The sequence below is a fragment of the Poecilia reticulata genome, chromosome 11 (genome assembly GCF_904066995.2).
Source record: "Poecilia reticulata chromosome 11, P_reticulata-male-v2, whole genome shotgun sequence".
Taxonomy (NCBI): domain Eukaryota; kingdom Metazoa; phylum Chordata; class Actinopteri; order Cyprinodontiformes; family Poeciliidae; genus Poecilia; species Poecilia reticulata.
This window is the reverse complement of record NC_088840.1, coordinates 19483510-19511501: the sequence shown is the minus strand read 5'-3', so window position 1 is coordinate 19511501 and position 27992 is coordinate 19483510. Positions and strand designations below refer to the sequence as shown.

The following is a 27992-nucleotide window of genomic DNA, read 5'->3' as shown; positions in this document are numbered from 1 at the left end:
GTTGTATTTAGCTCTTAACCTAAGAGGTTCTGTGTTTAGTTGGGTTGAAGGACTGTTAAATAATTGCGTTTCTGTGTTTTTAATAGATTTTTCAAGTTGTTCCAATTCTTGCTTATTAGTTTCATGCTTAAAATTTTGTTCCCCCATCCTAACTTTGTTAAAAAGAGAAAATGTTATGAAAATCAGGAATTATTGTTGATAATAAGAGGAATAAAACAGCAAAAGACTTGCAGGTAAATTCATTTGTTTCCATTTTATAGAGGGCAAACACATTATTTCAGGCAATCCATTCTCTCCTCCAATAACTTTTGGAAATTAAAAGCACCTGTTTCCAAATTCTCAAAAAAATTATGTGTTATAGCATACTAGGCATTTCCTTAATCCAGTAATCTGTCATATTTTACATTAGAACGGGATTTACCAAAAAGTTTACACTCTGATCTTTTCAGGAAGTCTTTATTTTTGTGCCCTGCTATCAGCCAGCTTCCCTCCTCCTCCTTATCAGAAATGAAACATTATAATGCACACAACGTGTTGGAAACCTGTGTTTGTTGACTGACTTGTCAGGCTTACGAGACAAAGGCTGGAAAAAAGATCGACTCACTTCGCGTTTAAAATAACACAAGACCTCGTTTATTTATGTATGTATTTTTATTTGACAGCTGCCGATTAAACTGAAAGTTACAACATTGACATGATATATGAGTAGTTTTTACCGAGAAATCGATCAGAAACGCCGTGAAAATGGTCAGATCCGCCGGATCCACTACTCTGGCTGCAATGCGCGCTCCAACACAGGGGGGAACAGAATTTCTCACGGTATCCTCGTTAGCGCTAATTCTGTCGTTAACACGCGTGGTAACAGTTCTTATATCCGATTGCAACCCCTGGATAGCAGTTAGCAGGCTATCAAATCTCTTAACAAAGTCATATTTCATCGAGTTAATAGCCGCCACGAGGTCGTTAGTGCTACCTGCTTCCATGGCCGCCAGACCATCACCATCTGTTTCTGTGGATTTGTTGTTAACAGGAGGCATATCCGAGACGCCACTGCCAACTAGGGGAGAAGCTGCCCCGTCGCTGTAGGCAATGCTAGCGTTAGCTAACCTGCTACTCCCGGACTGTTGCGCTGGGCTCAACATAGACGTTATTAAAGCCTTTTTGGAGGTTGGTTTTGCGTTCTTTGGTGCTATCTGGTACTAGTTAACAGCGATAACTAGTATCAGCGATAACTAGTACAGTTGACTGAAGAAGCAAGATATTACAGGTTGTTAATTAAGTTTTTTAGAAGGAAATTGATGAGGGCTTCACCGCACGTCCGTTCAGCACCACGACATGACCGGAAGTCCCTATTATGTGTATATTTTATTCAAATTTTGTGGTTTATCCATAGGACCTGTTTTGTCCCTGTTCTCAAGAATCACTGATTTTTAATTTTCTGCTGTGCATATTGAAGACTGTTGATAAAATGTATGACTGTTAACTCATTTAAAGTGTCAAACTACAGTCTTCAAGGGTCGCTGTTTTGCAACTTTTGGATTTGATTCTGGCTCAACACACCTGAATGAAAAGTTTTATGAATAAATAAAAAATAATTACATTTAATATATATTACTAATATGCTTACATTGATATTTATTTTAGAAGTTATGGTTGTCGTCTATAATTTTGTGGGTTTTTTGTTTTAGTTGTATTTTTCTCTTTTCTGCTGCAACTGTCTTCTATTATAACTATGAAAAGATTTCAAGTTTTTCAAAATGAGTTGCCACTGTATGAGAACTCTTTACATGTAATGATCGAAGGATCCACAAGGTGGCGGTAAAGCAATAACATGAAAACCGACAATCATAAACCTGGAAAGAAGAAGACAAAGAGCTCGCGTGGTCTGTTGTGCTGAATGTTGGAGTGTTTCTCTTTATCAAAAAGCTCCTGTTAACTGCTGCTGAAGCAACATTCAGAGTTTAAAGAAATAATCGTCAAGTCAGAGGAAGAGATGGATGATCAGCGCAGACTGCTGGATTTCTCCCGGACCCCCCAGATAATCTTACACCGAATAGGTAGGAAACACCAGCGTTTGGACGAAGGTTAATGTCTGCACCTTTCTCTGTGAGGATCATTTTAGTAAATGTTCTTTTCCCGTATAAATATTTAACATATTAGTACGCAGACATGAATATTACGCTGAGACAATGGTAGTGAGAAAATTACCTTTTTTATTCCTCTCTAACTACTGAGACTTGCTTCAGAAAACAGGAGAAAAGTGAACAATGCAGCGCAAGGTTAGTAAAGCAGGCAACATAAAATATTAATAGCGGTGTTAGTAGCTGTAAATTTTATAATTTGTAATAAATCAATTGTAGTGGCGATTCTATGTCAAACCAACAGTGGTGGAGAAAGTACTCAAAAAATGTTCTTAAGTAAAAGTAAAAATACACAGTCAAAAATGTACTCAAGTAAAAGTACCACATTAACATTTTACTTAAGTAAAGGTAAAAAAGTACTGGCTTTTAAAAATACTTAAGTATTAAAAGTAAAAGTACTTGCTGAATACATAACCTAATCGCTAATAGGTTAGCGATTAGGTTAACGATTAGTGTGCCGATCGTATTTAATTTTAATACATCAGAAATGTGCCATTGTAATAAACAATGCCACAGATTAAACATGTTCTTATTGTGTTTATTCTCTGTAACAGTTTAGACTTTGATATGCGATCCTATGAATCATAATTTTAGGGAAGGAAACTTCTTGTCTCCTGTCCTAACATTGCATGAACTTCATTAGTGACATTTATTTAAAAAGAAATCCAACTGAAAGGGGTTGGAAAAAAGGTGGTGGGGGCGGACATGCAACCAAGGAGACATGTAGCAGAGTTGTAGTCAAGACCACCTAACCAGAGACCAAGACCAGCGCCCTGCGCTAAATGACACAATAAAATTAAGTTTACCTATCAAAATTGGTTCTCAGACTGATCTGAAAGATCCACATTCCCATAAGAACACCTAGATATGAAATACTTAGAGCTGACCAGTATCAATTAAAACTCATTTCATTCTGTTTTGCTTTCATCGCTGTGCTACAATCCGCAAAGGTCTCCTGGCATCCCTATAATAATAACGCCCTGGGCGGTTGCCCATATTGCTCATGTAATTTGTATTGCTCATTTAATACACTGAGGTGATGCTTCGTATGTAGATAAAAGTTTAATGTCCAAAAACCTTGAAGATTGTTTTTATAGTTTATTTTTTCCAGTTTTGACAAGTAAATAACAAAGGTCAAACTTTATTTGCTTAACAAATTTGGTCAAACTTTTCATTAGAGGTGTGTCGATTAATCCATGATAAATTTTATGAAGCATATAAAACGGAGAACTCACCTAAACCCGAGCACAGTTAGTTTTTATTTTTTGTCATAAATCGTTGTCTCTGGTGACATAGCAAATAACAAGCCAATCACAACCCTCTCTCCTGTTTTTCCCCGTTTTCTTTTTGATCCAGCCATTTTTTTCATGCAACCAGATTAATCAAAGTTTGTGTCAAACATTTTTACTTGTTTATTTATTGTTGTTTTGCCTATTTCACATATATTGTCCACTTGATGTCCCAGTGGAGCATATGAAGCACAGCGGTGCATCGGCTCAGGAGTCCAGTGATTGGATGGAGTTCCTCAGGGCTTCATGAAGCTTCATCTCATCATCACTACTTTTCATTGTTTCCTCTGCTGCTCTGGTCAAAACCTAGAGGCCCAACCCAGTGCATGCTGGTCCAATACCAGTCCCTATAGTGACGGAAAATGGACCCACAGTTCTTCCTGTTTAACTTAGAAAAGTAAATAACAAAGGACAAAAACTAAACAACTATTAACCTACAAATAAACTCATGTTTGTAAATAAACCCCAAAGATATAAAGTGGACTAAAATTAACTTTTTATATAATTCAGAGCAATACAAATAAAGAAAATTTTGACATAATGCAATTTACTGTTAAATATCAACAATAATCCCTACTACAATTATCCATCCATCCATTTTCTTACACCCTTTTCCCTCAGTGGAGTCGGGAGGGTTGCTGGTGCCTATCTCCAGCTAGTGTACCAGGCGAGAGGCAGGGTTCACCCTGGACAGGTCGCCAGTTTGTCGCAGCCCTACTACAATTAATTTTGCGATAAAATATGATTTTAAAATCCGTTCATGTGAGAATTCTCCAAATGTCAGCTGGATGTGACGACTGATCTGTCTCTCTGTCTACGCTTTTGAGATTTAAAGTGTTTTTTTTTTTTTTTGTTGATTTCTGTTTTAAACGATGAAAATTTCTCCTACTTCAATAAATTTAACAATAACTCTTTTTCTCTGTTTTCTCCTCCAGGTTCCCTGCAGTTTAACCAAGAGAGAAGATCGACTCTGGACCAGGAGGAGTTGGAACCTCTGCAGGGAAAACAAGACCAGGAAGAGGAAGAAGTTTACTGCAGTCAGGGAGAAGAACAGATTGAATTAAAACAGGAGACTGATACCTGCATGTTGGTTCCTGTTGATGAGCAAACACACCAAACTGAATCAGAACCAAACAGGAACCAAGTCCTCTTAAAGGAAGCTGCTGGAGCTGAGAAGCAAAATCAGAAAAGAAGAAAACCTTTCTCATGTGCCATCTGTAAAAAGCGTTTAGCTTTAAATATGTTTTTGACGATCAGATGAGAACTCATATGGTTCAAAACCTGTTTTCATGTGTGAAGTGTGGAAAAGGTTTTAGTCGCAAACAGCATTTAACTCGGCACATGATGATTCACACTGGTGAAAAGCCGTTTTCTTGTGGGAGCTGTGGAAAAAGTTTCAGACAAAAACAGCATTTAACTCAGCACATGATGATTCACACTGGTGAAAAGCCGTTTTCATGTGTGATGTGTGGAAAAAGTTTTAGTCGAAAACACATTTTAACTCGGCACATGATGATTCACACTGGTGAAAAGCCATTTTCTTGTGGGAGCTGTGGAAAAGGTTTTAGTGAAAGAAAGAAGTTAACTCAGCACATGGTGATTCACACTGGTGAAAAGCCATTTTCATGTGTAAACTGTGGAAAACGTTATAGTCAAAAACAAATTTTAACTCGACACATGATGATTCATACTGGTGAAAAGCCGTTTTCATGTGGGAGTTGTGGAAAAAGTTATAGTCAAAAACAAATTTTAACTCGACACATGATGATTCACACTGGTGAAAAGCCGTTTTCATGTGGGAGTTGTGGAAAAGGTTTTAGTCTAAAAACGGATTTAACTCGGCACATAAGGATTCACACTGGTGAAAAGCCGTTTTCATGTGTAACCTGTGGAAAAGGTTTTAGTCAAAACCAGAGTTTAACTCAGCACATGATGATTCACAGTGGTGAAAAGCCGTTTTCATGTGGGAGTTGTGGAAAAAGTTTTTGTCAGCATAGTAGTTTAACTCAGCACATGATGATTCACGCAGGTGAAAAGCCGTTTTCATGTGGGAGTTGTGGAAAAAGTTTTGGGAGAAAACAGCATTTAACTCAGCACATGATGATTCACGCAGGTGAAAAGCCGTTTTCATGTGGGAGTTGTGGAAAAAGTTTTGGGAGAAAACAGCATTTAACTCAGCACATGATGATTCACACTGGTGAAAAGCCATTTTCATGTGGGAGCTGTGGAAAAAGTTTTAGGACAAAACAGGAGTTAACTTGCCACATAATGATTCACACTGGTGAAAAGCCTTATTCTTGTGGGAGCTGTGGAAAAAGTTTTCGTAACAAAGTTCATTTAACTCACCACATGAGGCATCACACAGGTGAAAAGCCATAGAAGTATTATCCATATGTGTCCTATGTTGAGGTTCACTATTCAATTCATTTGGTTTAACACTAGAATGAAAGACTAGAGGGGTTTCATGTCTATAGATCTGAAAGTTGTTGTATTTGTTAAATGTGATCATTTGGATCTTCACATTTGGATTCTTGGAGATGTGCAACCACAACACATTTTCCTTCAGAGATGCTTTGTTTTCTTTTCCTGGCATATTCTGTATCAAAAACAATACTGATCAACTGTATGTTATTAACATCCTGTTTGAACACAGCCCTGAGGAGAGCCAGAACTGATGCTGATAGCTGAAGTGGCTTTGGAGCCCACTGACTTTTTCATGCACTCAAGGGCGTAGGAACGAGTCTGTCATTGGGGGGGGGGACTCATATCGGAAACCTGACAGATCAGTAAATAGTTTGAGCAGAAATGTCAAACAATTATGCCATCAACACGTCAGTAATGCGTTACTCTAATCTGACCCTGGTTTCAGTAACAAGTATTCTAACACTTTACTGTTTACAATCCAATAATCAGATTAAGGTTATGCATAGTATAATGACCGTCATTCCAGGATGAACACTCACTTTAGCATTTGCCTCACAACTAGCAAGCTACATACTCTGGTAGCACAGACAGGCTAACAGATTCTGATATATGTTATTGGTCAAAAGACATTTGATTATTGGTCAAAATGCATTGATATAAATTGACTGGTAATTGAATTGGTTCAATGTAGAAAACGGCTCATAAAGTAGGACTCGGCAGTTTTAAACTCAATAAAGCAGTTTGACCAACAAAATTAAAATCTAAAAAACAAGTTTTGTTCTTCTTGAACAACTCTCTACATCAGTGCAACAGTTTGATCTACAAAATAAATAAAAAATATACTTTTCACGTCTAACAAACACCTTATCTCCTCACTGTTAACTCAGTCTCACTTCCAGCTCTGCATTCAGTAACTTACCAAACATGAGCCATAAAAACACTGAAGCAAAAACCTAAATGTTTTTCTCCTGTCATTTTCAGCCGCAAACATTTAACTAAAATATCTACAGATATGTGTTTCTGTCTCTGCCTCCCTCTGACTCTCTGCAGCCTGATGTTCCTGCATGGATTTACAACAGACACTACAGTAATTTACCAGAATGTGAACTAAATATAAAAAGTATGTTTTTATCATACAGAATGAGAATTTAAACAACTTCATTTTCAGATGTATACATTATTAAACATCGCAACTCTATAGCAAAAATGTTCACTAATTCATTTTTAAACCTCTCCTCAAGCACTTTTCTTATTGTCTCTTAACCATTACCCTTATAGTGTGGAAGTAATGAAAAAAATATTGAAATATTGAAAGAAATTAACCTGACATCAGTCTCCACCCATTCTCCTTTGTGGTTCTATTATAATTAATGTAATTTTATATCTTCACAATCTGAAACTGCACCTGGGTCTCCTATGTCTTCCCTGACCTGCTCCTCTCAAAATAAAATAGTTTAGTTTATTAAAAAATTAAAAACAGTTCATACGTATGTAACCCAGGTTGAAATAGCCTCTACATAAAAATAATAGTAAATTAGATAAATAGGAAGTAAATAAATAGGAAAATAAATAGGGAATTAATCGATCTTAAAACTGTAAAAAAAATATATATAAAAAAGAGCAACAATTAGAGACATAACTGCTGTATTTGATTTTTGATATTTTAATTGATTAGAGAAGCTGTATAAACCAGTTTTGCTTTGTCAGCGAACTCTCTTATTCTGAAGGATCGCATTTATGTATAACCCATGTGACTAGTTTCAGCCAATCGGGTTGCTGCGTTCTCTGACGTGAGGGAGAGGAGAGGCAGAGAGCGCACAAGAAAACGGGATTGTGCTGAAAAGAAAAAAAAGACGGATAAGAGAAATTGACCACTCGTAGCTGACTTGCTGTCTAAGACGAGTTTTTTTTTTTTTTTTAGCAGGAGCTTTTCGCATTATTTTTTTTTCTCACCTTGGCTGCGCTCGGGATCATTTTTGTGTGTTGTGGATTTGGACTTGGTGAGTTGAAAGTGTATTTTGTTTCTTCCGTTTTTTTTTTTTGTTTTTTTTTTTGGTAATGTATTTGTCAAACATTTATTTAATTTAAATTGAAAGCTGAAGCGGAAGCTGATCAGCGGAGGCGTTGGCTGTTGCTCTTGGTGCTAACAGCAAGCCAACTGAAAGTCAGCAGGAGTAACAGCTGATCCGCTGAAGCTAACAGCCGCTCTTGTCAACAGAAATTCAACGGCTTATCAACAGAGGAGCTAACTGTTGCTAACTGTCGCTCTTTGTTGGCAACAGGCCTTTTTTTATTTATTTATTTATTTTCTTACATTCGGCTGGGATTTGGACTAAGGAGTCTCGGATCATCACTGAAATGAATCTTCCTAAGGAGAACGAGATGGCGAGCCAACCCGGAGCTTAATGACCATCCAGTAGGAGCTACGCCCTCTGCTGGACATTGCAAACCCCGCAACTTGGTATGACCTGCCTATGTTGTGCGAGTTAGCAGTGGGTCACTGAAACAGAATTAACTTGGATCATCGGAGGAAACGAGACATCGATCTGAAGCACAGTTTGACCTGTCTTTGCTGAATTGTTCTGCTGTGTTTTGTTGTTTTGCTGTTATTGTTTTTTTCTTTCCTAACTTCTTAAGGGAAACACCAAAGAACTAAAATAGATTAAACAGATTAAAACAAACTGTAGATTAAAATAGATAAATAGTATTAACTAGAACTTAAATAGAACTATAACCTAGGTAAAATAAATAGTATCCTTAATTTAGATTTATAAAATATTCTGAAAGAAACTGGAAACTATTTTTGGAATTTGTGTCATTGTGTGTTAATTGTGTAACATTGTTGTTGTTTTTTCTTTTATTGTTCTTTCAACAAATAATAAGCCGGCTGTTTTACCTACATTTTCTTTGGTCTGTGGTCATTAATTCAAAATGCACTTCTCACTACTCCAGTAGCCGAACCTAGCTCTGGTCTTATTACGAGTTGATTAACTGTAAACACTAGTGAGTGTTACACGTATTTCAATAAACTAAATGAAGACCTCACCAGAGCTTCATCACCTTTCTTCAACATTATTCTAGCACTGCTGTTCTCCTAAATATCTATACAATATAATATAAATACATGTTATATATATATATATATATATATATATATATATATATATATATATATATATATACATTTATAATATCTATGTGACATTTATGTATTTATCATCACTATTATTTATTATTATTATTACTAGTATTATTATTGTTGTTATTGTTATTCTTGTTATTATTATTATTAGTTTCCCACTAAAACGTGAAGAAAGTGACAACTTTGCCGAAACATGTTGTTTGAGCTTTCACGGTGGCCGTAGTTCCCTATGCGCGTGCTTTCTCAGTGCTCACCACGAGCACGCGCGTATTTTGCCGCGTGAGCTTGGCGTAGCTGAGCGGTAAGGAGACGCAGGGGGAACCGTATCTGATGGGGAAACGCGGATTTACGTAACACCTGTTACGCCATCAGAGCAACACTGCAGAAACGCACAGTCCCTATTTTGTGTATATTTTATTCAAATTTTGTGGTTTATCCATAGGACCTGTTTTGTCCCTATTCTCAATAATCACTCATTTTTAATTTTCTGCTGTGCATATTGAAGACTGTTGATAAAATGTATGACTGTTAACTCATTTAAAGAGTCAAACTCCAGTCTTCAAGGGTCGTTGTTTTGCAACTTTTGGATTTGATTGTGGCTCAACACACCTTAATGAAAAGTTTTATGAATGACTAAAAAATAATTACATTTAATATACATTACATTTATTATACATACATACATACATTGATCTTTATTTTAGAAATTATGGTTGTCGTCAATAATTTAGTGGGTTTTTTTTGTTTTAGTTGTATTTTTCTCTTTTCTGCTGCAACTGTCTTCTATTATTACTATGAAAAGATTTAACGTTTTCCAAAATGAATTGCCACTGTATGAGAACTCTTTACATGTAATGATCGAAGGATCCACAAGGTGGCGGTAAAGCAATAACATGAAAACCGACAATCATAAACCTGGAAAGAAGAAGACAAAGAGGACTGCACGTGGTCTGTTGTGTTGAATGTTTGAGTGTTTCTCTGAAAACTATCTTCTGTCCAGTTTTAACGAGTTTATCAAAAAGCTCCTGTTAACTGCTGCTGAAGCAACATTCAGAGTTTAAAGAAATAATCGTCAAGTCAGAGGAAGAGATGGATGATCAGCGCAGACTGCTGGATTTCTCCCGGACCCCCCAGATAATCTTACACCGAATAGGTAGGAAACACCAGCGTTTGGACGAAGGTTAATGTCTGCACTTTTCTGTATGAGGATCATTTTAGTAAATGTTCTTTTCCCGTATAAATATTTTGTTAACGTGTTAGAACGCAGACATGAATATTACGCTGTGCCAATGGCTTATTTATGTAGAGCAGTGTTTCTCAACCTTTTTTGGGCCAGCGCCCCCCTAGCCTTTATCCAGGTCCCTCATCGCCCCCCACCAAAGAATTTGCAGGCCACTTTGCACTGACCATTATTTTATCATTAATATTACTATCACTATTGCACATGTTTTGATTTTTATGCTTGTTTCTGTATTTATCATCAAAAATAATTTCCCAGAGAACAAAAAAGCCATGGGAATAGAAATTATTTTCACAAGTGTCTACGAAAAATGCAATAAATGAACATTCAACTTAAAATTTGTAGGCCTAACAGCAGTCAATCAGAGTGGAAAAAATATTCTTATTTTGTGCCATTTTCTAGTTGTTAAATGTTGCACAAAATGACCAGATAAAAGATGAACAACATGCCAGTTTAAACTTTGAACTATTTGCAAATGACTGAGCTCTGCAACATAAAAACATGGATAGAACTGTAACTACATTAATCATAACTCTTCTTCTCTTCAGTGTTTCTGTCCGTTTCTGGTGGTGCAGCTCTGTGCTGCCTTCAGGAGAATGGGACATCAGAGTATCATCCATAAAACTTCACCCACATGGCATTTATTGTGCAAACCAGAGCTTTCAGTGGAAAAACAACAGTTCCAGGTCCTTTTAATGCCATACAAATATGACACAGAAACATGGATTATATCTTTATGTAGACATGTCTATTGATTATAGATTAATAGTTTTACTGGACAGAAAATACAAAGAACAAATCTTGTTCTTAATCAAATCCTAATGAGTCAAATTCAAAGTGTCATGGAGTCATCAGCCTCATGACATTAACACTGACATGAAAAATAATATTAAAGAAATAAATATATCAAATCTAATTAAAAACATAAATAAGTGATCAGTTCTTTACTGTTATGGTCTGTAAGATATATTTATTCTCAGTATTAGATGTGGTCTCAACAAACCCATAACATTTCAACAATATTATTTTACCTTTTATCTGGAAGTAGTGTCTGTTTATTTTTGCCATACAGTCCTCTGTATTAATTATTGCACAAAAGGTCTTGCCATACCAGTTTATTCCTCTGTATTTACTTTAGTTTCTTAGTTTATTCTTGCATTTTGTTCTTCATTCATTTCCATTTAGTTTCATTTGATTATTATTATCCTCTCTTGGTTTATTGCTATGTCCACTTTAGTTTCTTTCCTCTTGCTAGATCCATTATAAGACGAATAATATAAGACGAATAATATTCACTCATCACCTGCTGCGCCTCCTAATCGTCATGTGTTTCACATCATGTGTTGATTTTTCACTGTTCAGCGTCGGATTCTCTGTTTTTATGCCATATTTCACATCTAGTTCGTCGCTCCGTTTATGTCCTGCTTCTCCTGTTTCAGAGTTTTGCGCAATGTGCGCGTCTTTTTTTTTTTAAGCCCCTAAGGTGCAGGGCGGTCGGGAAGCGTATCGATGAGGAAAAGGCAGACTGACATAAACCTTTTAAAACAACGGAAACAATTTCTGCATTCTGATTATTGAAATTTAAAAGTGCTGTGTTGTTCTATCACCCCCGTTTCATACCGGACCACTTACAGCTCCGGTGTTAACGCTATAAAATGAACGCTCTCTATCGTGGTATCACCCCTGGAGGGATTCCTTTATTTCTTTATTTAAATGGGTTCATTTTTCAGAGGGATACACAGTGAGGGTATCGTGATTTTAGCTACCAGTGACTGGAGAACGCAGCTGCGCCAAGAAGCTAACAGAAGCTAACAAACACCGAATAGAAGAATTCAGAGTAATACAAAAAACATCTTGACATAATGCAGTTTACTGTCAAATATCAACAATAATCCCTTCTACAATTAATTTTGCAATAAAATATGATTTTAAAATCCGTTCATATGAGAATTCTCCAAATGTCAGCTGGATGTGACGACTGATCTGTATCTCTGTCTACGCTTTTGAAATTTAAAGTGTTTTTTTTTTTATTTCTGTTTTAAAGAATGAAAGATTTCTCCTGCTTACTTCAATAAAATTAACAATAACTCTTTTTCTCTGTTTTCTTCTCCAGGTTCCCTGCAGTTTAACCAAGAGAGAAGATCGACTCTGGACCAGGAGGAGTTGGAACCTCTGCAGGGAAAACAAGACCAGGAAGAGAAAGAAGTTTACTGCAGTCAGGGAGAAGAACAGATTGAATTAAAACAGGAAACTGATACCTGCATGTTGGTTCCTGTTGATGAGCAAACACACCAAACTGAATCAGAACCAAACAGGAACCAAGTCCTCTTAAAGGAAGCTGCTGGAGCTGAGAAGCAAAATCAGGAAAGAAGAAAACTTTTCTCATGTGCCATCTGTAAAAAGCGTTTCTCTTTAAAATCTGTTTTTGATGCTCACATGAGAACTCATACAGTTCAAAACCTGTTTTCATGTGTGAAGTGTGGAAAAAGTTTTAGTCAAAAAAAGCATTTAACTCAGCACATGATGATTCACACTGGTGAAAAACCGTTTTCATGTGGGAGTTGTGGAAAAAGTTTTAGTCAAAAACAGAAGTTAACTCGGCACATGATGATTCACACTGGTGAAAAGCCGTTTTCATGTGGAAGTTGTGGGAAAAGTTTCAGTCGAAAACGGGATTTAACTCTGCACATGATGATTCACACTGGTGAAAAGCCGTTTTCATGTGTAACCTGTGGAAAAGGTTTTAGTCAAAACCAGAGTTTAACTCAGCACATGATGATTCACGCAGGTGAAAAACCGTTTTCATGTGGGAGTTGTGGAAAAAGTTTTGGGAGAAAACAGCATTTAACTCAGCACATGATGATTCACACTGGTGAAAAGCCGTTTTCATGTGGGAGCTGTGGAAAAAGTTTTAATCAAAAACCAACCTTAACTCAGCACATGAGGATTCACACTGGTGAAAAGCCGTTTTCATGTGGGAGCTGTGGAAAAAGTTTCAGTCGAAAACGGGATTTAACTCGGCACATAATGATTCACACTAGTGAAAAGCCGTTTTCATGTGGGAGCTGTGGAAAAAGTTTCAGTCGAAAACGGGATTTAACTCTGCACATGATGATTCACACTAGTGAAAAGCCGTTTTCATGTGGGAGCTGTGGAAAAAGTTTTAGTCGAAAACAGGATTTAACTCGGCACATAATGATTCACACTGGTGAAAAAACGTTTTCTTGTGGAAACTGTGGAAAAAGTTTTAGTCAAAAACAGAAGTTAACTCGGCACATGATGATTCACACTGGTGAAAAGCCGTTTTCATGTGGGATCTGTGGAAAAAGTTTTAATCAAAAACCAACTTTAACTCAGCACATGAGGATTCACACTGGTGAAAAGCCGTTTTCATGTGGGATCTGTGGAAAAAGTTTTAATCAAAAACCAACTTTAACTCAGCACATGATGATTCACACTGGTGAAAAGCCGTTTTCTTGTGGGAGCTGTGGAAAAAGTTTTCGTCACAAAGTTGGTGTAACTCACCACATGAGGCGTCACACAGGTGAAAAGCCATAGCAGTATTTTCCATACATGTCCTATGTTGAGGTTCACTATTGAATGGTTTTGGTTTAACACTAGAATGAAAGACTGGAGGGGTTTCATGTCTATAAAACTTGAAAAGTTGAAAGTGTGATCATTTGTATCTTCACATTTGGATTCTTGGAGATGTGCAACCACGACACATTTTCCTTCAGAGATGCTTTGTTTTGTTTTCCTGGCATATTCTGTATCAAAAACAATACTGATCAACTGTATGTTATTAACATCCTGTTTATGTACAATGTGAAGAGCAGAGGGCTCAGCACACAGCCCTGAGGAGAGCCAGAACTGATGCTGATAGCTGAAGTGGCTTTGGAGCCCACTGGCTATTTCATGCACTAACAGAGTTTGACTGGACATGGACTCCCTTCCAGAACATTCTCACAAGACTGGACTTGATTAGTATTATTCTATCCTGTATAGAGAAAGAGTGGGTGGGTGGATGTTGTTGATCTTAATACACTTAGAATAAAAAATACAATGTGCTGTTATGCACTAATTGTGCATTCTCAGATACATCTACGTACAAAAAATTATCTGATAAGGTTTCTCTTCAAAACAAGATGAGATTGTAACTGATGCTTCAGATTGTTTCAGATTATATTAACCAGTTTAACTCTACCCAAGTAAAGGTTTTGTGAATAAATAAATAAACATGTTTATGGAAAATGTAAGAAAGCATGGTGGATTATTATTGTCATCAATAATTTGGTGTCTTTTGTCATAGTTGTATTTTTCTCTTTTCTGCTGCAGCTGTCTTCTATTATGACTATAAAAAGATGTTACGTTTTTAGGCTGTGACTCAGTTGTATATTACATTTACTCAAGTTACATTTAGTTGAAAAAAAGATGGAGAACCTTTTACTTGAGTAATATTATGAATACTGCTACTCTTAAATATTTCTGGCTACTTACTACACACTTTGAGTTACTTCACTAAATGAAGAATAAACATGTTTTTACCAAAATGACAGACACACAGTTTATGTTAAAATGAGACTTTTTGTCTGTACACAAACTTTGTCGTACTAATTTTCTGTGCCTGTTGTACTATTTGGAGATCAAGCCCTGACTAAATATTTTTATTCTTAAATTAATAATTTATTGGACAGCCTGTGTTTAATACATAACCGAAGTCACTCCATGGAAAAAGTCCCCAGAAGACATTTTAATATAAAATGACCAAAATTACGGGGAAACAAATATCTGTAAGATTGCACCAACATCAGATCTCTGACGTAGCACTGAATTATTAGCTGCTGTTCAGAAAACCATCTGCATCATCAGCCGTCTGATGTACAGCAATATTTCCTTTCAGTGCTTACACTCTGCACAACACGCAACTGTTTCAGACGGACATAAATATAAACACAGTGTTTTGCAAATGTAAACAAATGCTTCTTTAAATTAAAAAAAGCAATGCAATGTGTACAAATATGAGCTAATATTCTTTGTTGTTCTATGAAAGCTGCTTTGGAAAACTCATTATTATGTCTCAGGGTCAGAAATATTCATATTTACTCTGCATAATCAGTGCCAGCAAAATATAAACATTTTGGCAGAAATCCAGTCAGAGAAAGTCTAATTACAGTTCTACAAACATGCAAAGCAATTTGTCCCTCAAATTTTAATTTTATGCAATTTAAAATATTACCACCACTCTATTAAAGACCTGTTTTGAGAGAAACACTTTAGAAACAAACCTTATTAGCAGGATCTTAAGCATGTAAACAAGAGGCAGTTGATGAAAAGAAACCCAAACAATCTCAGTTTTACCTTTTCTCCGCCTGCCTTTGCCTCTTCCTGGTGAAAAGTGCTTGACGAGAATCAAATATCAGCAGAAATTCACTGATTCAATCTGGTAAAGTGATAACATACTGAGAGTTTTATTCATTTATTTATTTATTTGTGCGTCTGATCTTTTAAAAAGACATTATTCTTTGAAACCCAGTGTAACTATAAATCCTGATAATAACAAATGAGTAAAATAGGGTGATGTAAAAGTTCACCACCACCTGCAGCTGCGGTCACAGTTGAGTTATTACATCACTGGAGCTTATCGGCCATCGGTATTAACCTCCATGTGACTCAACATACAGATCTTAGGGATCATTTGAATCAGAAAGCTTCATGATGCACCACCATCTGCTGCTCCCATCTCAGTGCTGGTCAAACAGAAATCCAGTCCTTGAGGTCCAGTGGCTTTTTTTGGATGTGTTCCTGCTTGAACACCTGATTTATATGGCTTACAGTCTATAACTTGTTAAAAAACAACATGTGGATCTATAACTCTCAGTTATACAGAAGAAAAAACTGTAAAAAGCGCTGACAAAGGTTTATTCAGTTTGTGAACATCAATAAAATCCAAGTAAACATTATGTTGAGCTTTAATATTCAAGTGACAATTTGTAATTAATGAATGTTCAATAGTTTCAATCAAGTGATGCAGCATTTAACAACATCTGTATTTTTTATTTTCTTGAGATCTGTTAAAAAGGTCTTTGTATGTCTGGCTGGAGTCTCTTTCTCTTCTTCCTTCACTCAGACTCAGTCGTTGGAGGTTGATAACTGGATCTGCGTGAAACTCGATCCAGTCGCTCCACAGCCACGCTCTCCAACACCCGCCTCATCAGAGGATGCTCCTCCAGGACTTCGTTGAAGTCGTCCACGCTCAGCGAATAAAGACGACAGTAGGTGTCGGCCCTCACGCTGGCCGTCCGTCGGCCCTGAGTTAGTAGGCAGATCTCTGAGCCAAGAAAAACAATCGGTTTAGTCATAAAGTTAGAAGAAAAACGCAAAATCTTTCTAAATATTTTTGGTCTAGTTTCTAGTCCAAATATTTTAGTGCACTTAAAGTAACTTTTCAACAAGATATTGGAGCTAGTTTTAAGTCCAGAATTGCTTAATATTGACTTAAAAATGTACTAGTTTCACAGGCTGATTATTTTACTTATAGTGTTGGATAAATGTCTTGTAATAAGTGAAATAATATGCCAGTGGAACTGGTACATGTTACTTATATTAAGAAATAATTGACTTAAAACAAGCTCCTATATCTTACAGAAATGCTATTTATAAATTAGTTTTGTTTTATTCCAATTGAATTTTTCTTGTTTCCTCAAGAAAAATTCATGGTAAGATTTTGGGTTTTTTCACAGTCCAAAAAAAAGAAAAACTACACTGCAAAACTTATTTACAGTATAATCATAATCAAGCAACTTGCACATTATCTTCATTGCTTTGAAAACAGTTTGAAAACAGGAGCGGAAAAGCTGTGATCTCGAATGAAATACTTTACTACAATAATGGTTTTTCACAATATATGAAACAAAACACTGATAACTTTCAGTGCCACATATGTTAATTCGTGCCAAAATTATTGCTCCTTGATGCGAGTTTAATGAGCCACAGAAAATGAATCAGAAGTGCTGATGTAAAGTTGTGTTACTCTATTTATTGTAGTCTAAATTTCCAAACAAAAGCAGTAAAAATGTAATTGAAATAATATGTCAGGTTTATATTCATGAGCTCCATTGTTGGGTAAATTTGCTCATGGAGTAATTTTAGGTGGCCTTTTCTGGGAATCTTCTTCTCCACTCCTTGTTTTCTCCATTTGTCTGTAATTGTTCTTTTAATCTACTTTGTTAGCAGACAGGTGCTGTTAAGTGAATGCTTAGTGATTTTATAGATCTTGTAATTATGCCAAGGCTATGAGTTCAAAAATTGTGATAAACTAAAATTAATTCATAACATTTTGCCATTTCTCTAGATTTTCCCCTTTGTGTTTTTGTAGTCAGGAACTCTGCATGAAATTAAAACGAGTTTGACTTCAAACATGTAAAAGAAAATATGCGAGTAAAAATATTTCTCAGCTTTGCATTTCTCAATTTATACCAACTGTAGCTGAAACCCTTAAAAAACAGAGATGTTCTTCAATGAAGACAAAACGCTTGGTTTAAAATTAAATTTCATATCAGTCGTAAGTGTGGATTTAAAAGACAACTAAGATAGTTTACTATCCATTCAATACCACAACTTTCCCCAGTCACTTCTATATGTAAAGCAAATGATTTAAAAACAATCAATTTAACAATCAATTTTTCCATCAAGCTTTATTTGTGATTTCATATTCAGAACAGGGTGACACAAAATATTTCAACAGAACAGAAACATTAGAAACACCAGAAATCAGTTTAAACCATCAACAAAGTGAGAATTATTGCAAAACTGCAAGAATATTGAAGTAAAAATCATCCTGAATCTAGTACATTTACTATCATTTTCCATTTATACTAATCTTTCCAGCAACAAAATACATTTTCCAAAAGCTTAACAAGTGATACATGAAATACTTTGAAATAATATGCAAACACTAACTAACTTGACATGGATTCAAACTATTTTTTTGACAGCATGTGAAACATAAGATCAGCCTGCAGTCTTAAAGATCTCCAACAGTGTTAAAGTCTGGCAGCTTCATATTATAGACAGTTAAGCTCCAAATTATTCACGCCTGGATAGAGGTGTAGAGTCAACAGTGATCTAATTTATATCACTGTGTTCTTAGAAAACCTCACATTAACTTTCCATCACGGTGCAAAGAACATCCAGGTTCTGGCTGAGTTTTAATGTCAAGATGTGATGAAGGAGTTTTACTCTGACTGGAGATCTGCTTCGTTTATTAACAATGAAAGAGACAGAATCTAGTTTGTCGTTTTCTGTTCTCCACGTTTTATACTTCAGTTTTTGTAAAGAAACTTGCAGTTGAAATGTGTTGTTTTCAGATTCCTGCGGTCATCGTCATGCTTGTATGAGCAGCAAGTTTCAGACTTTCACTATTTAACTAAAACAAGCTGGTAAAAGATTTAACAAGGCTACATCCAGCGTTAAAAACTTCTTTTCCAATGTTAACAACTTGTTTTCCAGCATTAACCAGGTGTTCTCCAGCTTTAGCCAAATAATAGAGAGGATTATTTTGCTCAGCTTCTTCTCTGGCCTTAGATTCATGCTCAGACTGCAGCCTGGATTTTGCTTGTTGAATTTCTTTCTCCTGCTTTTCCTTCAGGGATTCAAACTGCTTCTCTCTCTCTTTTCTCTCTGCCTCACTCCTTTCCATTTCCCTTCTTCTCTGCTCACACATCTCCTCTTTCTCCCTCCGTCTTTCCTCATGCATCCTCTCTGACTCCCTTGTCCTCTCTTCATCCATCTTCTCCTTCTCCCTCCTCCTCTCCTCATTAATCTCCTCCCTCTCTCTCCTCCTCTCCTCTTTCATCTCTTCCTTCTCCTGCCTCCTCACCTCATCCATCTCCTCTCTCTCCCTCTTCCTCTCCTCCTCTCTCCTTCTCTCCCTCTCTCTGTCAGCCTGGATTTGCTTATACATTCGCTCCATCTCTTTCTCATACTTTTCTTTTATTTTTCTCTCCAGTTCTTCTTCTCCTACGTATTTTCTCTTCTTTCTCCTTCAGGATGCGTTGTTTTCCTCCTCAACTGCCCTCTCAGCCTCTTGGAACTCTCATTGGTGTAGTGATTCCTCCATTCCTGTCAACATGGTTCTGATCTTCTTCAGCAGCTCAGTGACCTGAGGTTTCTTGTCTTTCATCTTATTGTTGAAGACATGATACTGGCCGTTACATCTGGACACCAGATCTTGCAGGTCTCGGCTTTCAGACAAATAATCTTCAATGGTGCCTTCAAGGTCGTCTCCACGAGTGAACAGAACCATGCTGTATCTGTCTGCTGCCTCTCCAAAGATTTTTTGAATCTTTTGCACCGATTGTAATTCTTCTTCTGTGAATCTACCGATTGGAACGACCACCAGGAAGATGTGGGGTCCAGGAGAAGCATAACAGACGCACTGACTCAGGTCTTTGATGGTTTTATCTCCCTCAAATCTGGTGTCAAACAGACCTGGAGTATCAATGACAGCAACCTGCTGTCCATCAACATTACTGGAGCCTTTGGAGCAGTCAGTGGTCATGGATTTGGGGCTGCATTTGGACTGAAAGCACGGTCGACCCAGGATGGTGTTTCCAGAAGCGCTCTTCCCAATCCCAGTCTTCCCCACCATCACGATCCTCAACTCATTGTTGTTTGTAATGTTTGTTCCTGTAAAGAAGAAAGTTTGAATTTGAATCAACATGTCGTATTACTTTGGTTATGGTCCAATAAAACTGCTGTCATGTTATTGTGGCTTAATGTGAATACTATAATTCAGCATATTTGCCATTTTCATGAAGAATACGCATCAAAGTAGGCTACAAAGCCTGCCAAAGTTCAGCCCTGAAGAGACGATCCTTCAACTTTTAAATACATTCCTGTTCCAAAACACCTGAATTGTCTGGTCCACTGTCCCTTCTGTTTTCAGGGTGAATTTCCTTAGAATTATGCAAATTATGATTGAGTCATGAAATTCAGTATTTTTACCTTCCAGAGCCCTCTAGATTGGTCAAAAACATCTTTTTTTAAAGATATTGGCCAAAAATATCTCTTGGAAACAAATGCTTATTTATTTTATTTGTATTTATTTAAATGTTTTTTTATAATAAGCATTATAGCCTAAAGTTGACAATTTTTTGTCCAATCAGATTTTATTTTTTTATTTTTTTTGGCGTGGTCGTTTACGCTTCCAAATAAATGCGACCTGTATGGGATCTCCAGTGAACGTCAAACGACGTGAAAGTGCTCCGCATGCGCAATAACGTCACAGATAGAGAGCGTGCTCAAACGCAATAAAAAAAGAGCTGTGGATGTAAATATGGATGCTAACGGTGTAGCATAGTTTATGATTTCGAAGTTGTTGTCAGTCCAGGACATTAACAACTTGATCCTTATTATAGTCCGCCATAGTTGTCGTTTTTTCTTCCTGCGTATCAGGACGCAGAGTAGTGACGTAGCCTGAGTCGCATTGGACAAAATTCTGACCTGTTTTTCAGACTTTCATGAAAAGATCAGATACAGCTCGCATCAAGGCAAAAAAAAAAAGAAGGAATTGGCTGGTTATACGCGATGCTTTAATAAACCGAATTTTCTAAAAACTGTTTTATCTAAACACTGTGATACTCTTTGGAAGCAGAATGACACAAAAGAAGGATGAAAGTGACTTACCACAGCCGTAAGTCCTGTTTGGGCTGAACCTGTGGCTGTCCATGGTCAGTGAGAGAGAGCAGTGCAGACACTCCAGCTGCAGTGAAACAATGAGTGCAGTGTGGATCCTGTGCAGGATCTTAAACAGTCCTGGAGTCAAAATGAAAGTGAAACTAGAGCTTTGATTGGTTTTGTTTCAAGTTATTTTTAAGGACTGCCTCAATGTGCATAAAACTCAGCTAAGCCATTGTACAGAATCTGTTTTGAACTCTAAGGTAATGTCCATTAAGTCAAAATAAAGAACAACGTAAATCTGGGTGAGTTCAGCTGTTACTTATTTTCTCCAGATTCAAATGTGCAATAGTCTAACTAAGGGGTGTCCAAAGTCGGCCCTCATCCTGCATGTTTTAGTTCTCTCCCTGGTTTGACACACCTGCATCAAATGATGGCTCATTAGAGGCCTAAGGAGAACATTGACTTGCTGAGGAGGTTGTTAGAACCACTAGGGAGAGAACTAAAACATGCAGGATGCCGGCCCTGGAGGACCGACTTTGGACACCCCTGGTCTAACTTGTTGCATATATTAAGGTGAGTTATATAACAATACTATTGATATTACGCTTTAATTTAGTCTCCAAAGTCTCTGGATGCTCAGGTTGCTCCCCCTCTTCTCTCCCACATTTATAGGAAATAGCAGCACTGAGGAGAAACCGAAAAACAAAAGAGAAACTAAAACAAGCTGCATGGTTCACGGCATGATTCAGTTAATTATGTTAAACCTTTTGTTCTGGAGTTATGTCTCAGCTTTTTCCCTTCATCCAGGACAAACTGCCCACATTACTCTAATTTAAGAAAATTCTGCATTTTATTAAAATACCATAAATAGGATATTTGACCCTTTACTTTATGAATAAAATGCATGGATTGTTTGTTTTGCGTCTTTGCATGGAGCATTGTTTCTGACAGACACAAAACTCCTGCCTTTATACAGGTGGTGATGAAATAATCAACTGTGTTCAATTAAAAATTAATCCCCAGTTTCTCAGAAATAGAAGAATGATTATTGGGTGTATTTTTACACTTTGAACTCAGTTTTTCCCCTTACTCTCCCCCTCCTCTTCCACTTCTACAAGAAATGGCAGCACTGAGGAGAAACTGAAAAACAAAAGAGAAACTAAAACAGGCTTCATGGTTCACTGCATGATTATGTTAAACCTTTTGTTCTGGAGTTATGTCTCAGCTTTATCCCTCCACCTGCGACAAACTGCCTCATTCCTGTTACTTGCATTACTCTAATTTAAGAAAATTCAGTACTTTTATTAAAAGCATACAATAAATACATATGTGATACTTATTTTAAAGCACCTGTATTTTGCTCCATACATTGGAGCATTGTTCCATACAATGCTCCAATGTATGGAGCATTGTTCATAATAGACACAAAATTTCTGTATTTATCAAGGTGGTGGTGATGATTAATTACTCAAATGTCCCTCCAGCACTCAGTAAGGTTGGACGAGTATTTATAAAGGTTAATAAATTAGTTTTTCAATAACACAAACACATTAGAAAAAAAAATCTACCATGACAACAAAAGTGTACAAATATACTTTTAGTAGAAAATTACAAACACATAAAAATACAAACATAAAGAGGTGATTTTAGCCAAGGAATCCGACTTTCTGCCTCTTCTTGCCCAGACTCTCCTCCTGCTGCAGCAGCTTCATGAGAGGAGGGTGGAGAGCTTTTCCTGCTCGTTTTCCTGTCTGCAGAGGAAATGAAACAATGCAGGGCGTGACTGGTGTAAACTTTGGTTTCCATAGATGCCTGAATGCATACAAAACGAAAACTTGTTTTTACACAGCTTTCTTATCTTTGAGTAAAATGACTTGATATACAGAATGCCAAGAGAAATGAGCTAAAGTCTTTAAAACTTTAAGAGGTAACACTTTATTTGAAGGGGTGTTCATAAGACTGACAAAACAGAAACATGAAGGCGTCTTAATGAATGTTTATAACTGCTGTCACGACATACAATTAGGTAAATAATGACACTTTTATTGCAAAGTTGCATTAAAAGTCTATTAAAAGTGTCAACTTTGCATTAAAAATTTCCTTATTTACAGAATGACACTTCCTGACAACAGTCATACACATTCATGACAGGTGTTATATCATATTTATGACATTGTCATGTCAGTCTTACCCCTTCAGATAAAGTGTCACCCTGTCAGATTATAGTTGTGCGAGTTTGCAGCTGAATAAAATGGAGGAACAGGAAGTCAGAGAGTCGTCACCTCTATCATCTCACAGATGCTCTCTGGGTCCAGGCTGCCTCTCCCCACCTTCCTGCTGCAGGTGATTATTCCTTTGTGTGTGACGGAGATGATGAGGCTCGCCACAGAGCAGGCCTTCTCCTGCAGGGTGGCGTCCACCACGTGTCTGTGGCCGATCTGCACGCAGAAAACCCAGCCGGCCTTAATCATCCCTGTCAAATCTAGTTTCTGTCTGAACCCATCAGCTGGGAGCTCACCTTGCATAAAGTCACTATGCAGGGAACGTTTTCCACAGCGAGTCTCATGCAGTCGTACGGGTCGTCAGAGAGCTCGATCTCCTTCCCTCCTTCTTCATCGGATGAGATGTGAACTCTGGGAATTCTGTCGGTGAGGAAACCAGAACATGGCTCATTTTTCCAACTTGTTTTTTTTTTTTGTTTATAGATCAAATCAGTTTAGATCAAAGTTAATGGAGTAATACGAACTGAACAAACTCACTTTGTGTTGAAGAGAGCAGCTTTGATCGCTACTGAGATGGCGTCGTACAAATTCCCATCACACTGAAGAAGCTGAGGAGGAACACGATAATGTTAGATTTTAACCATTTGGATCAAATGATAATTATCATCCCCACTCATAACCACAGGCTGTGTGGAGGTCGGTGCTGCTGGATCTAATTGGTATCACTTGGCCACCTACACCAACTCCTGGTCGTTTCTCTACAGTAAAATCTGACGTTTCTTGTTCGATTTTGTGTTTTCTGTTTAAAACGCCTTTAAAAATGAAAAGCTGATTGTACATTTTAAAACTGGACAGCAAAAAGCATTAGCTGTAATGTTAAAAGTTCTTCCTTGATAAGCCAGGTGAGCCTGGGGCCGTGAACTCACCAACACGTCCACATAAAGCACCCAGCAGTGCTCGCCAGGACTTATGCAGAGGCTCTTCAGATCCAAGCTGTGCTGGTTGTTGAAGACTTTGTAGAGGGTGTTACTCAGCTCCGTCCCCAGCTCTTCACCTCCTCTGCCCTCAAACTCTGGGGTTGCATTGGCTGAGCTGATGATTGAAAGAGGAAAAAAAACAACATGGTGGACTGAACAATATCCTATTGAGAGGTTTTTTTTTTTTTGTTTTAGTTAATGTGTGTTATGTTTTTGTGAAAATCTGCAGTAATCTTTGGCCAAAAATTTAAGAGAGAACAACACCGCCATCTAGTGGATAGTTTTAAAATAACAATAGCAGAAAAGCTGTGATCTTTTCACAGCTTTTCTGTCGGTGAGGAAACCAGAACATGGCTAATTTTTCCAACTTGTTTTTTTTTTTTGTTTATAGATGATGGCTCATCTTAAATTAGATGATTAAGTGAAAAATTAAGTAATAACTGACAGTAATACATTTTTAATTGAATACTGTACAATTTTGCACATCAACCTTTGGACAAACAGCCTTTTCTATTAGGAGTCGTAAGCTTTGGATCTCACTACCATCTGATTTTAAGACCATAGCACTAAAATATCCACTTCAAGGCTAAAAAACTGGCTTAAGATGACACAGAACTGAAGTCATTTTTAAAGACTGTACTTGCTTTAATTCAGTAGCTTTAAACACATTGTTTTCTAACTCTTTTTGATCATTTTATTGTATTTACTGTTGATCATAACTTTTCATTTAAGTCAACCTTTATGTTGTGATATACGTTTCTTGGGGATAGGTTATAGGAAAGTAATTCAGTCTGCAGATGCAAATACCAGTAATTCCAAATTCATATGTTTACAAACTGTGGAGGAACAACACACACATTTTCCATTCAGTGATTATTGAGTGTGATTCTTTATTATTATCTACACATGACGACAACCACCGCACTAGGCAGATCAATCAATTTGATCAATTAATCAGATTTTCTGTTTTATTTTATTTTAGATTTTATTTTTGGAAAACCTGGATTTTTTTTCACCAGTGCACTTCTTTCCCGAGTGACGTTAACCCACTCAAGAACGACTATCTGCTTTTATTGGTTTTGACTTTGAATTCAAGTAAACTCACAGCGGGAATGACTCAAATACAAGCCGGTTTTTAAAAATATTTCCTGTCATTTGTCAATTTTATTAAAGACAAGAAATCTATTAAAATCAGAAATCAAATTCGGCATAAACACCCACCAGTCAACGAAGAACTCCAGGTATCCCTCATTTGCAACCATCGGCCTCGGTTTTCCGATCTCAGCCTTGATCCCAACCAGAACTGCAGTGTGACCCTGAGAGGATCAATGGGAGACAATCAGAGACGCATGTTGAACATACTGAACCACAATTAGAATTAAATTGGACTTCATGTAGCAGCTGGACCTGAAAGTGACTAAATGACTATAGAATAAACATTAGTGGACCAGATTTTCTTATAAACGGACATTTGGTGTAATTCGCTCTAATCTAATGCATGTGTTTTTTTATTTGAGTTGTTTACATAGAAAATGAGAAGCTGAAACTTATCTTTACCAGTGTGACTTTAGCGGATCCGTCAGTGTTGGACACCACATCTGTTTCTACTTCCATGTGTCTGTAGTCCTCGCAGCCTCTTCCATCCACCCGTAAATCATCCTGATCAGAACCGCAGAAAGCGTTTAAATACACGCAGCCGCGATGGCGAACAAACTAACTACATCCTAGCACAACAGTTCACCTTCATGGCTCCGATAAAAGACGAAACCTTACCCGTATTCCGTGTAGGATGTAAACTTTCTCAGCCTCGCTGACTTGCACGGTTGCCATGTTGTTTTTTTATACTCTTCTTCGCTGTTTTTTTTCTTCTTCTATAGTTTTTAACGGCAGCTTGTATCCATCGATGTTGCACTACTGCCATCTCTTGGATTTTACTACGCATTACATTTCCTTAAATTCTCCTGAGACCAGTATTTTTCAAACAGTGAAATTTATTTCTCTTCATTACTATTTAATTGAACACATTTTCAATTCTCATTTCTTATTAAAGTCAATTTCTACACTCAATTATTTTCTTTGTGACATATTTCTTGAAACTAATAAAACCGTGTTCCATAGTTTATGTAGTATTACCCAACTTATAATAGTGTATTAAAAAAACTACGAGCAGTTCTTATCCTCTATTCTCCCTCCTGTTTATTCCTCTAATTCTTATAAATAAACTGTATTTTGTATAAATCTTATATAAAATGGAATGGTATTAATAAAGATCATTTTCGGCTCTAAATCAGCTCCCAAATCTGCTGCTAGGTTTTAGAGGACACTTTCTTCAAGCAGTGGTACAGGAAGAAGTCTGTCTCTTTCCAAAAGACAATGATTGTTATGCAAGACAATGCTCCATCAGGCGCTACATAAAAGTATGTAACTTTTATAAAATAAACTTGTTTTTTACATATTTGTTAAAACTGTCACTTTGTCGTGACAGTATCACAGTAGAGGACAGGCTCCTCTGCCTTCTTCCAGTTCTACCAGGACAAACCAGCTAACTCCGTACTTGGTTAGAAACAACCAGTAAAAGCCAGGAGGAGGGTCCTAGCGCTGTCAATCATGCACTGCTCACACCCACCCCTGAGTCCTACAGTGTCTGAATGCTCAGGCTAGTTAGCATGGTCACTGATGAAAACAGATAAACAGCTTTTCTGTAATGATCAGCGCATACACGGGATTGATTGACAGCTAAGGCCTTCCTCCTGGCTCTGATTCTTTTTTTTACCTGTAGTGATGCATTTTTGCTGATAGCTATCGTAGCTCAGGGAGGAGATGGAGGACATTCATTTTTCACATATTATTTGTCTCATAACTGTCACAAGTTTAAACAAATATCCAAAAAAAAAAAAAAAACTGATGTTTTAAAAAAGTTGTATACTGTAGCTTTAAAGATTAAATATGTATGACTGTCCTCCTCTCTGAACAGTGTCTGGGAGGCTATGGTTGCTGCTGTTGCTCCACAAGGTGATTTCCAACAGATAGAGAAATTGGCAGACTCTGTGAATGTGAGGCTTATCACTTCTACTGAAAATTCAAAGAATTTCTTTAAATTCCAGCCTGAAACTGGCCCTTGCTTGAGCCTGCACCCCCTCCTCTGATGTTTCTAACAAATATCAGGAGAGGAATCAGCGGCTACAATGCATTATTATTATTTTTATTATAATTTTTTAAATCTTCACAACTGGTGATCCCCAACAATGTAGAAATGGTGAATATTTTAGACTTTTTTTGAACGAAAGTTTTGTCAGCAAGGATTTTTTAACCTAGACTGGAGGAGGTTTTTCCATTGTTGCTCCTTCCACATTCCTCTCTGGAACACCAGGAAAATTCTCCAGGAGATGTAAGCAGAGACTTTTTCTTGTTTCTTTAACCCCTGATGGGCAAGCATAAATATTAAATAACCTATTTTTTATGTTTTGTGCCAATAGAAATTGGCTTGGTTGAAAATATGAAAAATACAATGACAGATGTAAGAAATACAAAAAAAACAACAAAAAAACCCCTGCAAAACAACTGAAATACTGAGTTCCTTTAAGTCAAGATTAAAAACCCATATATTTAGTGTTGGCTTTGATTAGTAGAAAGTGAAATATTGATCAACATATATGATGAATATTTACTTGATGATTTTGATTGTGACATAATTTGACATAATTTAATGTTTATTGCTTGTTGCGTAATTAGCGTATTGTGTATTTATGATAAAAGGCACTTTGAATTGCCTTGTTACTGAAACATGCTATACAAATAAACTTGACTGACTTTACTTTTTTAGATTTCAGAAATGTTTTTTGGAAAGTTTTGAGTTTTTTTTGTTTATAATTTACAC

General features: G+C 36.9%; 3 protein-coding genes and 1 pseudogene across 4 annotated transcripts; 2 read left to right on the top strand and 2 right to left on the bottom strand.

The window, feature by feature from the left end:
- The first annotated feature begins 1664 nt into the window (after positions 1-1664).
- LOC145553797 (uncharacterized) lies at positions 1665-8899 on the top strand. The gene is made up of 2 exons (XM_081612798.1): positions 1665-2057; positions 4366-8899. The coding sequence occupies exon 2, from the start codon at positions 4688-4690 to the stop codon at positions 5807-5809; it is 1122 nt and encodes a 373-aa protein (XP_081468924.1). The 5' UTR covers positions 1665-2057; positions 4366-4687; the 3' UTR covers positions 5810-8899.
- Positions 8900-9817: 918 nt separating this feature from the next.
- Positions 9818-14375, top strand: LOC145553794 (uncharacterized). The gene is made up of 2 exons (XM_081612792.1): positions 9818-10149; positions 12350-14375. The coding sequence occupies exons 1-2, from the start codon at positions 10086-10088 to the stop codon at positions 13792-13794; spliced, it is 1509 nt and encodes a 502-aa protein (XP_081468918.1). The 5' UTR covers positions 9818-10085; the 3' UTR covers positions 13795-14375.
- Positions 14376-17916: 3541 nt separating this feature from the next.
- Positions 17917-21582, bottom strand: LOC103461513 (uncharacterized; annotated as a pseudogene). Its single transcript, XR_014089846.1, has 2 exons — positions 20923-21582; positions 17917-19923 (listed from the first exon to the last, which is right to left on the bottom strand). The product of XR_014089846.1 is annotated as an uncharacterized LOC103461513 (transcript).
- A 916-nt stretch (positions 21583-22498) lies between these two features.
- Positions 22499-26044, bottom strand: exosc7 (exosome component 7). The gene is made up of 8 exons (XM_081612802.1): positions 25889-26044; positions 25673-25774; positions 25337-25431; positions 24065-24230; positions 23676-23746; positions 23435-23558; positions 23199-23354; positions 22499-22667 (listed from the first exon to the last, which is right to left on the bottom strand). The coding sequence occupies exons 1-8, from the start codon at positions 25943-25945 to the stop codon at positions 22563-22565; spliced, it is 876 nt and encodes a 291-aa protein (XP_081468928.1). The 5' UTR covers positions 25946-26044; the 3' UTR covers positions 22499-22562.
- Between the last annotated feature and the right edge of the window lie 1948 nt (positions 26045-27992).